The sequence below is a fragment of the Ambystoma mexicanum genome, chromosome 11 (assembly GCF_040938575.1).
Source record: "Ambystoma mexicanum isolate Mex_15411 chromosome 11, UKY_AmexF1_1, whole genome shotgun sequence".
Lineage (NCBI taxonomy): Eukaryota > Metazoa > Chordata > Amphibia > Caudata > Ambystomatidae > Ambystoma > Ambystoma mexicanum.
The window spans coordinates 990,740,237-990,753,860 of record NC_090934.1 but is presented as its reverse complement, the minus strand read 5'-3'; the positions used below and the strand labels follow the sequence as shown (position 1 = coordinate 990,753,860).

General features: G+C 48.1%; 2 protein-coding genes across 3 annotated transcripts in view; both read left to right on the top strand.

Annotated features, from left to right (window-relative positions):
- CEMIP (cell migration inducing hyaluronidase 1) overlaps positions 1-13,624 on the top strand; it is an 867,705-nt gene that overhangs the window by 316,426 nt on the left and 537,655 nt on the right. The gene's annotated exons all lie outside the window — the stretch shown is intronic.
- Positions 1-13,624, top strand: part of LOC138504001 (inactive cell surface hyaluronidase CEMIP2-like) — a 721,493-nt gene that overhangs the window by 634,398 nt on the left and 73,471 nt on the right. For both annotated transcript variants that reach the window (XM_069624166.1, XM_069624167.1), the window contains one exon: positions 2,663-2,848. In XM_069624166.1, coding sequence (XP_069480267.1) covers positions 2,663-2,848 — 186 coding nt within the window. The remainder of the gene's footprint in view (positions 1-2,662; positions 2,849-13,624) is intronic.

Genomic DNA, 13,624 nt, shown 5'->3' with positions numbered 1-13,624 from the left:
GGACGCACCCCTCCTTCATGCCCAAGGTACCGTCGGACTTCCATCTCAACGAACCCTTGGTGTTGCCTGTATTCTTCCCGTCGCCTTCGTCGCCGGCTGAGAGGACTTTGCACTCGCTGGATGTAGCTAGAGCGCTGAAGTTCTACGTGGACCGCACGAAGTGTTTTCGGAAGACGTCACAACTCTTTGTGAACTTTGGACCTGTCAATCAGGGGAAGGCTCTCTCGAAGGCTTCCATTTCCAGATGGCTCTCCGGCTGTATCATGTACTGTCATCGGTTGGCAAACCGACCGCTGCCCGGCCGTCCGAGAGCCCATTCCACCAGAGCGATCGCAGCTACCACGGCGTTCCTTTCTGGTGTGCCCCTGCTGGACATATGCAGGGCTGCTACGTGGAGGTCGACGCACACCTTCACGAGATTCTACTGCGTCGACCGGGATTCCAGGGAGGAGTCCAGGGTCGGCCAAGCAGTGCTGCGCAACCTGTTCGCCTGAGGTGAGCCTGGTGAGGAGGTAAGATGCTTAATGTTGAGTTTGATGCTATGCTTAATGTTGAGCCTTTGCCACCTCCCGTGGTTGTGCATGTGTGTACTGCTATGTATTCTTTATTCATGAGCATGTGAATCCATGCCAGACCCCATGCTGGAGAAGGAACAAGTTACTTACCTGTAACTGTTGTTCTCCAGCATGGGTCTGGCATGGATTCACATGCGAACCCTCCCGCCTACCCCTCTGCGGCTCTTCACTTGGTCATACTGCCACTTCACGTGCTTCCAAATCTGAAGATGGCTGCCAGAGGCGGTGCTTAGGTAGAGGGCAGTCATTGGCTGTGGTCAGTATGACGCAGAGACCAGTGATTGGTTATTACTACGAAAGACAGATCAGAAACGAAACTGATACTGGTTTTTTCTTTACCGAGGATTCCCAGCCTGACGACGGGGAATATTCATGAGCATGTGAATCCATGCCAGACCCATGCTGGAGAACAACAGTTACAGGTAAGTAACTTGTTCCTTTCCTGCTTTACACCTGTCAAAACATGCACAGTTTATAAAAAGGCTTAAGTAAGGCGGTCGTCTTCAGGACAGTCTAAGCTTTTACAGTGGGACTGTATGTGCATTGCTTCCCTTAGCCGGTCAGATAGCTCAGTGAGTTAAGTGCTTCCTTCTAAGGCTGGATGGAAACATGTGACCTGCAGGATGAACAGAGACCTTAGTACAGGGTTGTCCAAGCCCAGGCCTCGAAGGCCGGAAACATGTAGGATTTTCAGGACACCCCTCATTAATATGCATGAGACAAATTTGCATAAAATGATTCCAAATGCATGCAAATATTTCTCATGAATATTAATGAGGGGTTGCCTGAAAACCCAGCAGGATTAAGGCCTTCGAGACCTGGAGGTGGAAAACCCTGTTCTAAGGTCTCTTCTTCATCCTGCAGGTCAGAGGTTTCCATCCACACATGGACAGCTCAACCATTCAGCCACCTGCTGTCAGTGTTGTCAACTAACATTAAAACGGGTAGTTGTAACACATGCCATTCACAGCGCTGTGAAACATAGGGCCTCATTACACGTTATGCAGTAAAGCATGGTGCTATTAGCACCATGATTGCCGCCGGTACCATACCGGTACCACCATGGAGAAAAGGGGAATTACCACCCCATTCCAAGGTTGCCGGGGCGGTAATTCCCCCTTTCTCCATGGCCCTTCCCCATTCCCATTTTTGCCCCATAGGGCTCAATGGGAATGGGGAAGGAGCTAATTACGGTACCGCAAATTACGGTACCGTAATTAGCACCAAGGTCCCTTTGCGGGTCCCAACTTTAACGGCTGGTCTACACCAGCCGTTAAGGTCGGGTCCCGCAAAGGGACCTCGTAGTAAGGTGGTAAGGGTTTACCGGTGCCCTTACCAGTACCGGTAAACCCTTACCGCCTACCGTGTAATGAGGCCCATAGTATTCTGTTAAAAGGCTGCTGATGCAGCGGCAGTAAAGAGCTGTGCACATAATGCTTTCTCCTGGTTTGCCACAAAATCTTTTTATCTTTTCGTCACGAATTCTATGTGTTGCTGTAGGAAAGGAGCCTTCTTCCCAGGCAAATTATATGTTGTGCGAAAAAAGATTTTTGAAGGTGAAAGCTTCGAAGAATTAATTATTGGTTCAAACATGGAACACCAAAGGATTTAACTTGCTAACACACTGATAAATATTTGAGAATGCCCCCGCCCCCCAATCTTTAATTGATTCCTATGCTGTACCTGACACCTTAGGGGGCCTGGGAGTGCATGGCAGACTGAAGGGAACCTCTGAGCCATGTCTCAGTTGAAAGGAACAGGCCTTGGTGGACCTCCACCAGGCCGGCAACTTTACCAATGAGGGGCACTTTTAGAAGATAAAGTGCAAGTGCTGTTGGATTTCATGTATTCTGACTTTCTATGAATAGTCCTTACTAGAATCATGCAACTTCTCGCTATTCCCCATGTTTGCTTTAATGTCACACCCATGAGGAAAGTCCTCTTGCCCCACTGACAGACTGTGTAATCTTGGGCCTTTTATGGTCTTCCTGTGTTTAACCTTAATGTGGCAGGTGTGTTCTGCTTGTAAAATGGATGTGAATGATATGACTGTGATTTGATGGTTATCCTTTCTCTGCTCCCCGCAGGGGGGACTGGCTGTATATCGCTCTCTGTTATCCCCGGGAATCCTCTTTCACGGTTGTGTCCGATGTCTACCAGAGGCAGACCGGGCGAGTCCATTCCGTCCGGCACTTCACGTCCACTCCTTCCATTCAACGCTTCCTCGGCCAATCGGAAGAGCAGCGCTTCTTCTACGTGGACAGAGACTTGGGGTAAGTAAGACGCTGCTCCCAACAGGGCGGGCAAAGACTTGTGAGATGATGAGAAGCTGGTATGTGCTCTCACTGCCTCCACCTGTGGAAAGAGACTTGGAGTGAATGAGATACTGTAAGAGAATTGGAAAGATTTGCGCGCGGCGTGCATGCCATAACCCTCCACATGTGGTTCAAGTAGGAATATCACCACTAACTCTTACCCACTCCAGTGTCCAATGAACATATTCATCTCCCCACTGCTTCCACCTGTGCCCTTAGAGCCGTTGTGGATGGAGTCCTTCTGACCTCTGGCAGTGCCCCCAACTGTGCTCCTGGCACACTATCATGGAATGCATTCGGTCCTCTTTTCCACCCCCAGTCTTCCTCCACTCCGGCTTGCAGAGTCTCTGTGTGGTTAAACCAGTGTCTACAGTTAAGGAGCTTTACCTACATAGCCTTCAGTAACCTTTCAATTTAACTGGATGACTGAGGGTTCCATTCTCCTCTGTCACCAAAAGCTCAAGTGATCGTTGACGGTTATAGGTCAAAGTTTCGAATGCATAGGATCGAATGCCAAAAGGGTCGAATTAAAAGGACCTAAAACCAAAGGGTTGAATTTTATTTATTTTTTTTATTTTATTTTGGGGGGGGGGTCCACCCCTAAACCCCTTTTTTTGTGGTAAAACCACTTTTTTTCAAAAACAGAACCCCCCAAAAAATATTTTTCAAAAAAAAAAAATTCGACCCTTTGGTTTTAGGCCAAATTGAGTCGACCCTTTGGCATTCGATCCTTTTGCATTAGGTAGTTTAACTGGACACCATGGACACCATCCTTGACATGCTGCTGGGCCTGTAGAACATTTTCATTTGTTTGTATGGCCTATTTCAACGTTGTGTAGTCACCAGACAATTATTTCCCAAGATGTAAAGGAATATTTTCACGACTTGCTGCATCCTGGTAACTTCTAGTTCCAGGGTTCCCTTGTGTCTCCTAGACCATGAGGTAGATAGCGATATTTCTACTCCAACCACACGCTGAGGTTTATGGTCTGCTTGCAATGTGCCTAGCTAGATCCCAAATTATGCATTGGATGGAGCCTGCTCTAGTGAAATCCTGGGTGGGCGTATCGTCTGTGACGGAGTCAGGCTACCTATTTATGCTAATCGTACTCCAACTATCTGCTGCCTTCAACCTGGTGGATCCTAGGATCTGACTGGGATGGCTGGAACTGGCGGCAGGTGCACTCAGGCAATTTCTGTGTTGGTTTCAGCGATTCGTTTCCTGGTTACAGAGAGCAGCAAGTAAGGTGGGGAGCTTCACTTCTCCAGCTGTGGGGATCCCACACAGGATGCTTCGGTGGCCTCAATTACCCCTCCTGTGGAACCTCTGTATGGAGCCACTGGCGGGCCTGCTTCCAGGTCACAGCGTCCTTTTCCACTCATATGTGCACAACATGCAGGGAGGCCATAGTTCCTGGGACACGGGTTTGCTAGAGCATGTACACTTTGGAATTCTGACTGACTGCTTCCCACATTCCATGTCATTAACTAATGTCCTTCTTAGTTGCTTAATATCCTATTAACTTACACAATCTATCAAATTCTGTGAACAGGCACAGCACAGCTGTTCGAATCTAAGAGTTACCTGCCTTCAAAGCAAATTTGATTTCTCCCGACTTATCCTGTGGTTGCTCAACCCCATCCCGCAAGGGCACAACACTGCTGCTGCCGTTACTTCTTCCCCTTTTCTGGTCCCTAACTGCAATCGCCCTGCCATTTTCTTCCTCTTTGTGTTTTATGCTGTATTGTTTGTGAGCGCCTTGAGGCCTTTGGGCGAGTTGGCGCCTCATACACATTTTATAGCATAGAATTCAGTCTGGATGTCAAATTCGCTTCTTTGGTCCATTCTTGTCTAGTGCCCTGTGCCATGTGTGCCTTTGAATGAAACCTGCTTGCATAGAGAAGGTACCACTGATTATCGAGCGCTGCACAGTGCAGCAAATGTATTGCCAAGACACACTATCAAATGCTTTTCTGTGGTCGCTTCTACCTCGGCAAGTTGGATTTGTTACCTAATGGCACAATTAGTGGTGCCCAGGAGTAGGTGTGTAAGAACTGATCGGGTTCCACACCAACTATGAATTCTTTCAGGAATATGAGGCAAACATTCGAGATTGATCTTTATGTAGGTATTCAACAGTGAAATTGGTCTGGAGGAAATGCGTTTGATCAGGATTTTCACCACATTAAAATGTGAACTATGTTGTCATTTCCCTCGGATGTGTGTGGCGGTGGGGGTGTTTTGTTTGAGAAACGCTTTTGCACAGCGAGATAGCGCTGTGGCCAGTGCTGATCTTGAGATGTCAAAGCATTCAGGTTGACATTTCTTTACTTTGCCCTCAACCCCCTCTATTCATTGAATACATCCCAGTTCTGTTCTCCACAAATATTTGTAGTCAACCACCCTGAAAGGGTACAATATGCATCTCTCTCTTAAAGGGAAATGACACAATAGATTGCTGTTGGCTGGTTGGTTGTATTAAGATTTTTATTTTTTATTTTGTATCTCCGGCCACTTCCTTTGGCCTTTGGCACTTCTTGCATCCAAAAGATTCTAAGTTTGAGTTTGGTTCTGTATTTTATTCTACCATTTACCTGCTCTCCACTCGAGGACAACTGTAATCTGGACATGTTCCAGGTCTGTTGTACTGAGTATTTATGCAACCTCCTCTGTGTCTGCGTCAACCATCTTGTATTGAGTATTGCTATGAACTCTTAATATCCGAGTGCTGCTTTATCAAGTTGTTTGTATTGAGTAGTACTAGTCTGACGTCCAATTTCAAATACTAGTATGGTCTCTCGGAGCATGCCTCCCTCTCCTCTGCTGCACCAAGTGCTGTTCTGTACTCTCCACTCATATTGTGTAGTGCTGTGTTCTCTCTGTCCTGATGCAGGGATCTGCCATCTTTGGTCCTGCAGATGTTTTGGACTCCAGCTCCCAATAGCTCTAGCTAGCATAGCCAATGGTGAGGGATCTTGGGTCAGAACAATGTCAGTGGTTCAGATTAATTCAAAACCTTCCACCCATCACTTTTTTGGTTTCATAGGGATCTTGGGAGTCATGCTTCAAAACCCTGGGCGGTTGTTAATATTGTTAATGTTAAAGGTTACTTGTACCGCACACTATCACCACCCGCGGGGTCCCCTGGCGCGCTGGCGGATCTGAAAAAGGACGGTGTGAAGCAGAGAGGCTGTATGTGTGTTCTGGAGGGGCAATGTTACAAGCCCCAGTCCTATTGTGTTCTTGATAGCCCAGCAGTTATTTTCTGGAGTGCTCTGCATTTTGTTCAATGTGGTTCATTTGGTTTATGAATACTGCCACTCTACCATTGTAAAAGGAGATATATAACGTTGCCCTGTGAACTTTGCCATTGTGCAAGAAGCAGGAGAAAAGAAAAGCACGAGGCCGTTTGGCAGATGGAAAGAAACCCAGTTGTGTAGGTCTGTGAAACGTTTGCAAGAACAAATAGCCCATCGCATTCAAGACAAATTGTCATGCTTGCAGGACGGCGATTTTTGGGCGGTAGAGAGGAAACATAAAAACGTTATATATAGTAGCAAATTAAATTGCCTAGTCGCAGAGAACCCGTCCTCTGTGAACACTTGTTTCCATTAACAGTTCACTGGAAAGCACACAGTCATATTTTAATATTCAAGTGCATTAAACAGAAAATGTGTGGTAAAGGAAAGCAGTTTCCCGGGAACTTCTAGAATGGCTGAAAGTGCTCATTCCTTCATCCACTCATTTGTTCTGTTAGTGAGCTATACATATTCTCAGTTCATCACTCACACCCCATCTCCCAATGGCTTTGCTTCGGCGAGATAGCTCCGTGTTTAATGTGTTCATGTGCCAGGTGCATCCTGCAGGTCACAGGTTAGAATCCTGCCTGGGCTAACAGCCTTTCTTCCTTCTAAAGGTGTCGTATGCGCACCTCGTTCTGGGCAATTTTAACACTGATTGATAAAAGCACCAATGGATTTTCTGTTGTCGTGCCAAGAAGTGAACACGTGGCCTGCAGGTATACACATCTTGCAGCAGGCAGTTAACACACTGAGCTATACGGATGGATTTGTTAGCAGCTATTTCCCTTCATGAATACTGTATCCTCCTGCTGTGATGTCATGGCAAAAGATTATGGAATTCACATTCGCACACAGGAAAGGCGGATTCACCATTCACAATCTGCCTTTCACCGCCTGTGGTTACAAAAAAAAAATGTTTTAAAGAGAAATAGCCAACACCATTAACATACAGGGACTAGGTCCCTTTTCGGATGGCGGTGGCCATTTTGGAACCTGTTTCCCATGGCTGCTGTCATCCGAAAAGGGCTATAGTCCCTTTTCTATTTTTATGGTGGAGGACTTTTTTTGTCATTTTTTTCCATTCAGACGGGACATGAGCTCGCGCGGACCTCAACCCCCCCTCCAAAGGGAAAAAATGAAAACTATTCGCACCCTGGTAAATCCTGGGGTGTGAATAACTTTCACGCCCGGTGGTGGGGCAGACATGGGATTTAACGTCTCGCAGCCAGGCTGTTAAATACCATGTCCGCTCCGGCGCCCGGGCGTGAAAGCTACACTATACAGCTGTGATATAAAAGCGATGAGATACAGAATGTCCCCTGCAGGTGTTTTCTTGCCTGCTATTTGCGTTGCTGGAGGGAGAGGGATGTTCTTATTTTTTGTGGTGTATACGTTCCCTCATATCTTTATTCTGCACCCACTGCAGTGTTGGTGGTTGACTGCATGGGGGGGGGGGGGGGGTTGGAAAAGAGCCAGGGGGGCATACACAGCATATATCTATATATAGGTAGCTTTCAGCTATTTTCTGTATTTCATTTGATGGAATATGTGCCCACAGTTTATAGCTCCCCATATATAATTCTATATGTTGTCTTTTTCCGGCTTAAAAGAGCTGGCATCACAATGACACCAAGGGCTGATGTGACATTAAGCAAGGGACAATGTTTCCACAGAATGCAAACCCACCCAATGGCCCTGAATATGCCAGAACTCTCAAAGGGTCTTTCTCCTGCCAGGGCTTGGCATACGGAAAAGCTCAAAACAAGGCATGCCTCTAAATAGCTCAGGGCTCCGATTATGCCAGTTTTCCGACCGCACCTGAGCAAAGGCATGGGGACGGGGGCTGACTCGGGGCCATACCCCCCCCCCTCATTTCTTTGTAGCCCCGGATAGAAGCTCAGGGGCTAGCTAGCCCCAAGTCCCGACACTAGCGTAACCTAGATCTTTTCCACCCCTGCGATTGGATTATGCCGGAGTTCTGATGATGGTAGGGTTGTCCGCATTGCTTGTGCCACTTCTTTGGTTTTGACGTGGTCCTTATTATACGAATAATCTGATTGTACCTGTGCATGTATTATGTAACTTCTATGTTTTGCAGTCCTGTTTGTTGTACTAGAATCCCATCATACAGGGCCGGTTATACCCATGTTTCGTGTATAAAGGGGCTCTATGCATGCCAACGTTAAAAAAAAAAAGCCGGAGGTTCTGATCATACAGGGACCCCGATAATTCCAGGTTTGGATTGTGCATGGGGTTGAACGGTGCCGTGGCTCTTATTGTGTTGTGACTGTGTCTGTCCTGCCACTCTGGTTGTGCAGAGGCTCCGCTGTTTCCAGAGTTCAGATTATAGAAAGGGCTCAGAGTAGGGTTCTCATTATCCCTGTGTTCTGACTATGCCAGCTGAAAGCTTGCAGTGTGGAGTTAAACTGACAGAGCAACACTTTTAGTGTGTGTTGTCTGTGCTCTACAGGGTGCTAACGTTACCAAACATATACTGGTAAAGCAGTTCTGGTGCCAGCTGGGCATCCAGGATACAGTTTCGAGTCCCAGTTTCTCTACTTGACCACTATGTGTGATCCTGGGCAAATGGCCGAAGGGCCCGGTGCCTCAGTTGCCTTTTTGCCAGAATATGGTGTATTTAGACACAGACCACCCATTTGTATCGAACCCTATGTATATCAGTGGATATTTGCATTATTGCAGATACATCAACTGTCAGGATGATTCTCTGTGACTTTTTGATTTGTACAAGTTCTTCTGTTACACATTAATGGAAAATTATTGAATTGCCACGGGCTTTACTGGTGCATGCATCACAAAAGTGGTTTAAAAAAAGACGTACAGTAACAAAATGGTCTTCCAAAGTATTGAATTATTTTTGTAAAATATTGTATTTAGAACCACGCATTCACATTTCCAGTACACATTTCTAGTGATACTAATTTTAAAGCCATGCGGTTTCACGAATTACATTTCATGCGAGACAAATCAGTAATTTATCCAGGTGAGAAAAGAGTCCTGTTGGGTGGAGGTGGAGTTTTTATTTCTCTCTTGCACCAATAGAGGTTGTTAGGTGTCCCCCCCCACGTGTATTGCCTCGTTGAGATGGGCGTCATGGCCCAAGTTAATAAAGGGAGCCCCTGCAGGCACGTGAAGCAGAACGGCTGCAGACTCCAGAAGAGGAGCTCCTGCGTCCGTGTCTCATTTCATGATGTAGGCTGCAGGCCTACACATGGAGGACCAGGCCTGCAGGCCGTGATGCCGTGGGACCCTCGTGCCAGGACGGTGGCAGAGGTCCGCATGGTCAGGGGCCTGGCAGGCTGTGCCCCCACCCCCGATGGTGCTGATGCCCCATAGGACGAGGCGGCCTGCCAGATGTCCAGGGCAGGCCCCAACCCCCACAGGCACTGGGCCTGTACTGTGCTGAAGTGAATAGCACGCACGGTGCCTCCCGGATGTCCATGGCCGGCAACCCCCAACATTGGCGACGAGGAAGTCTGCATCTGCCTGAAGAAAAGAGAGGAGACGACGGGCCCCGCGAGGCACGTTCCTGCCCCTCACGTGTGTGAGTGTGGAAGGGAGCGCCCGACCCCCACCACGGCTATGATTGGCCCGGGGCCACCCTGCAGTGAGGTGCGCTCCACGGCGCCTTGCCGCAAAGTTGACGGTCAGCGGCCTCTGCTGCAAAGAACTGCAGCGGCCGCAGCTGTGTGAGAATGCAGGTGGCACCTCCCGCCTGGGGAGAGGACTTTGCTGCCAGCCCCCCTCAGGGGAAAGAAGGAGGAGGAGGAATCCTCGTTGGTGGTCCTCCCTGGCCGCGGCCCTCTGCATGGAGGGTGCTCGTGCGGCCAGGTAGGGTGCCTGCCCGCAAACCCCTGCGGCATCCGCCACCATGGGGGGTAGGGAAATGGTGCGGCCGCGGTCAGGTAAGGACCTCCCGCCAGGGGAAGGAGCAGCCACTGCCGCGAAGAGAGGTGCTGTTCTGCCTCCCCCGCCCCACAGAAAGAAGGGGGCAGCCTGAGGAGGTGGATATGCCCCCCGGGACAGAGAAGGTTGCCCCGGCGCCCACGAAGTTTCACGCAGTGGCATCTGCTGCGTGGAGTAGGTGGGCTGCCCCCCTTTACACTTTGAGGAGGGCTGTGCCCAGCGTTCTCTGCCACAATGAAGAGGGGGCCGTGAGATGTGAGCCGCAACGGAGATGTGGCTGTCCCGCCCCGCGGCGAGAAAGTACAGGCCAGCCTGCATCCCTGGCCTCTCGAGTAATATACAATTGGATGGCTAGATGTGTTTATGGAAGCGCGTGTCCTCAGTGAGTGCGGACGTTCAGCTGTTGCGCCCTGCCTACCTCCCAGTCATCGCACCGGTTAGTATTCAGCCGCGCATGGCAGAGGTGTCTGGGCAAAAGGGTGCATGCTCCATGCCGGAACGAATACAAATTAAACAGGGACAGTGGCCAAACAGGGCTATTACACCAGTGCCTCACCAATGCCAACAATGACCACAACGCCTCTGAAGGGGGAAGTCCACGTGTAGGGCACTGGAGTGTCCTACAATCTGCGCACTGTACACCGCATCTCGCTGTTGATGATCCTCTATCTCTCAGTGGCGTTTGATCTGGTGGACCACTCCATCTTGGCCACCAGGTTGAGGGACACAGCACTGTTCTCAGAGCAAGTAGCTTAATGGGTTGCATCCTTTCTAAGTAATCAGTAGGGCAGTGTGGCCAGCAGGGAGGCAGAGTCTGAACCATTGGCCTTAACCTATGGTGTTCCACAGGGTGCATGTGTATCCCCTTGTATGTACAACATCTTCATGGTGCCCTCTTTCAACATGTTGGAACATAAAGGCATCATTTTCTCCAATTATGCAGACGACACACAGTGTGTAATACCACTCACTGGGGAACACAATATAGACTAAATGGAAATGAATTAGATATATGATATTATCCAGATATGGATAGCACTTAACAGTCTAGCATTAAACAACAACAAAAACAGAACTCATGGTGGTGGTAACAAAGAAGAAATTGAAGAATCTAGGACCATCTTATAATAGCTTCATCATAGGAGATTGTCAGATTGAAACCCTAAGGAAAGTTAAAACCCTGGGCAGAATTCTAGTTCAGAATTTATCTATGAACCCTCAAGTGAGCCCCCTGATCTCATCTGCCACTTGCTACCTCAAATGACTGGCTCATCTGCAGCCAAAACTGCCATGGGTTTCCCCCCCCAATCCCATGGCCTTTTTTGGTGATTTCAGTATTTCACCATGCAAAGCCTTCTAACATTTTCTCCTTCATTAACCCTTTAAGTGCCAAGGACGAGCTATCTCGTCCTTGGCACCGGGGAGTTAATCCCAAGGACGAGATACCTCGTCCTTGGCACTTAAAGGGTTAATATCACAAAACAACGCAGAAGCTATTGCTAGAGACAATTATCAGCGCTAAGATCGACTATTGCTACAGTCTACTCATAGGGGTTACACAAGCAGAAATCATTTGGCTGCAAGTAATTCAGACAGCGCAGTTAGGATTGTGAAATGGCGAGACCACGTGTCGGATGACAGGCGCAGCCTGCACTGGTTGCCGGTGAAAGCAAGAATCCAGTTTAGACTGATTCTGATCGTACACAAATGTTGTGCGGGCCGCATGCCAACCTATCTAATGGAAGGAGTGTTGGAGAAACAGCACCAGAGGACATTGAGATCCAACAATACCCACTTACTAAAAACGCAGCAATGTAAGACCAGCAAAACCTTTAAGGGTGCTTTTAGCATGGCAGCCCCTAAGGCATGGAATGCTATTCCTCTGGATCTAAGAGGGACAGAGTCCACAGATATTTTTAAAAAGAAGCTAAAACATATTTATTTGACTAGATACCCAGATATTACCAATAGAATTCATGACTTTTCATGATCACTAAGGAAGACCCCCTGCACTTACCGTTTGTCTATTTTGTTATCATTATTTGTTGTGCCCGTAAGCCCGCGGGTAACCTGGAGCGCGTTAGAAATTAAATAAAGTAAAGTTAAAAAGTAAAGCATGCATACCCAGCCTCTGCGAGCGTTTAAGGAAGCCTCAGCCTTGGGAAATGTATTGATTGGCTGAGGAACAGAAGGAGAGACAAAGAGAAAGTGCCATCAATGAATGCAAAGACTACATACAGGCAGATCCAAAAGCATGCAAGCCAAGGGAGGAAAAGTCGCCAGATTGTCTTTTACTTTGGGGCCAAGTTTGCATTTTGTTTGTTAAACTGATTAATAGAATCTGAAATGGCAAATATTCTGCAAAACGTGCTCTTTTCCCACATAGGGCCAGTGAGGCCTATGACACGTTTTGCTGCTGCATTGTAACTTACCTGAGCGTATCTTCTAAGCGTTGCTGATTTATTTGATGCTGATGTTATCTATGCCAATGTATTTTATTTAAACTCTGTCTGTGTTTAGTTATAGCTATGCACACTCTCCAGTATCGTGTGAAGATGTCACTGCATAAGGGTCACTATTTTACATGTATTTATTTTAATTCTTTTACCCCACCAATTTTCCTTGGGGACCCTCTCCGCATCCCCCTCCATTCCTACCAGCTGTTCTTCCTCCCTCATTTAGCTACTGCTGTTTTGATGCTTATCTCCACTGCAGGGCTCGTCCCCTCAAATGTTTGTGTGCATTGCAAAAACCCAGGAGGTGTTCCAATGCCCAAACCCCGAGGATCCCTTGCTCAGGTGGCCAGGGCACGGCCATGGCCTTTGGATCCAGACCCTAGGGGTGGACAAGTGCAGAAGGATAACCTGAGTGAGAGGTTCTCGTTGAGTGGGGCGGAGACCCCTGACGGCGAGACGCATTATCCTCCTTGTTGCAGTTACCCACAATCACACAACGCCTCTACCATATTTGGATATTTCCAAACACACATCTCCCTCCCCCATCTTCACATAGTATTGTGAAGAAGAAGAGACGATTCGGAGTAGTATAGGGGTATAAAACACCTTACGACACAGAGGAAAGACTACAACCAACCACCCTCATGTTGTACCGCTAATGAGATCAACCCGGGTCAGGCACTTAATTGTAATTACTCACAGCTGACTTCACTTGACTCTCCCAGGCAGCATAAAAGGCGGAGCAAGAAAGCACACTTTGAGCGAGTTGGGGATGCTGTAAGGTGCAAGGCCGGGGGCAGCTGGGGTTGCCTGGTGGTACCCACAGCAAGACTCCTACCCTGGGCCAGGCAGGTGAACCCAGGTGTCTGAAGGCAAGGTGGAGAGACCCTGACCTCAGAACAACATCCCCTGACGCAATCTCACTTTGGTTTTTGCTCATTCCTGGAGCAATGCAGTGTAAAAGACTCTGCTTTACAATGGCTAAAATCTTCCCTCACTTACTGAACGCATAGAATAAGACCAAAAACAGCTGCTGTGGTGTACCACA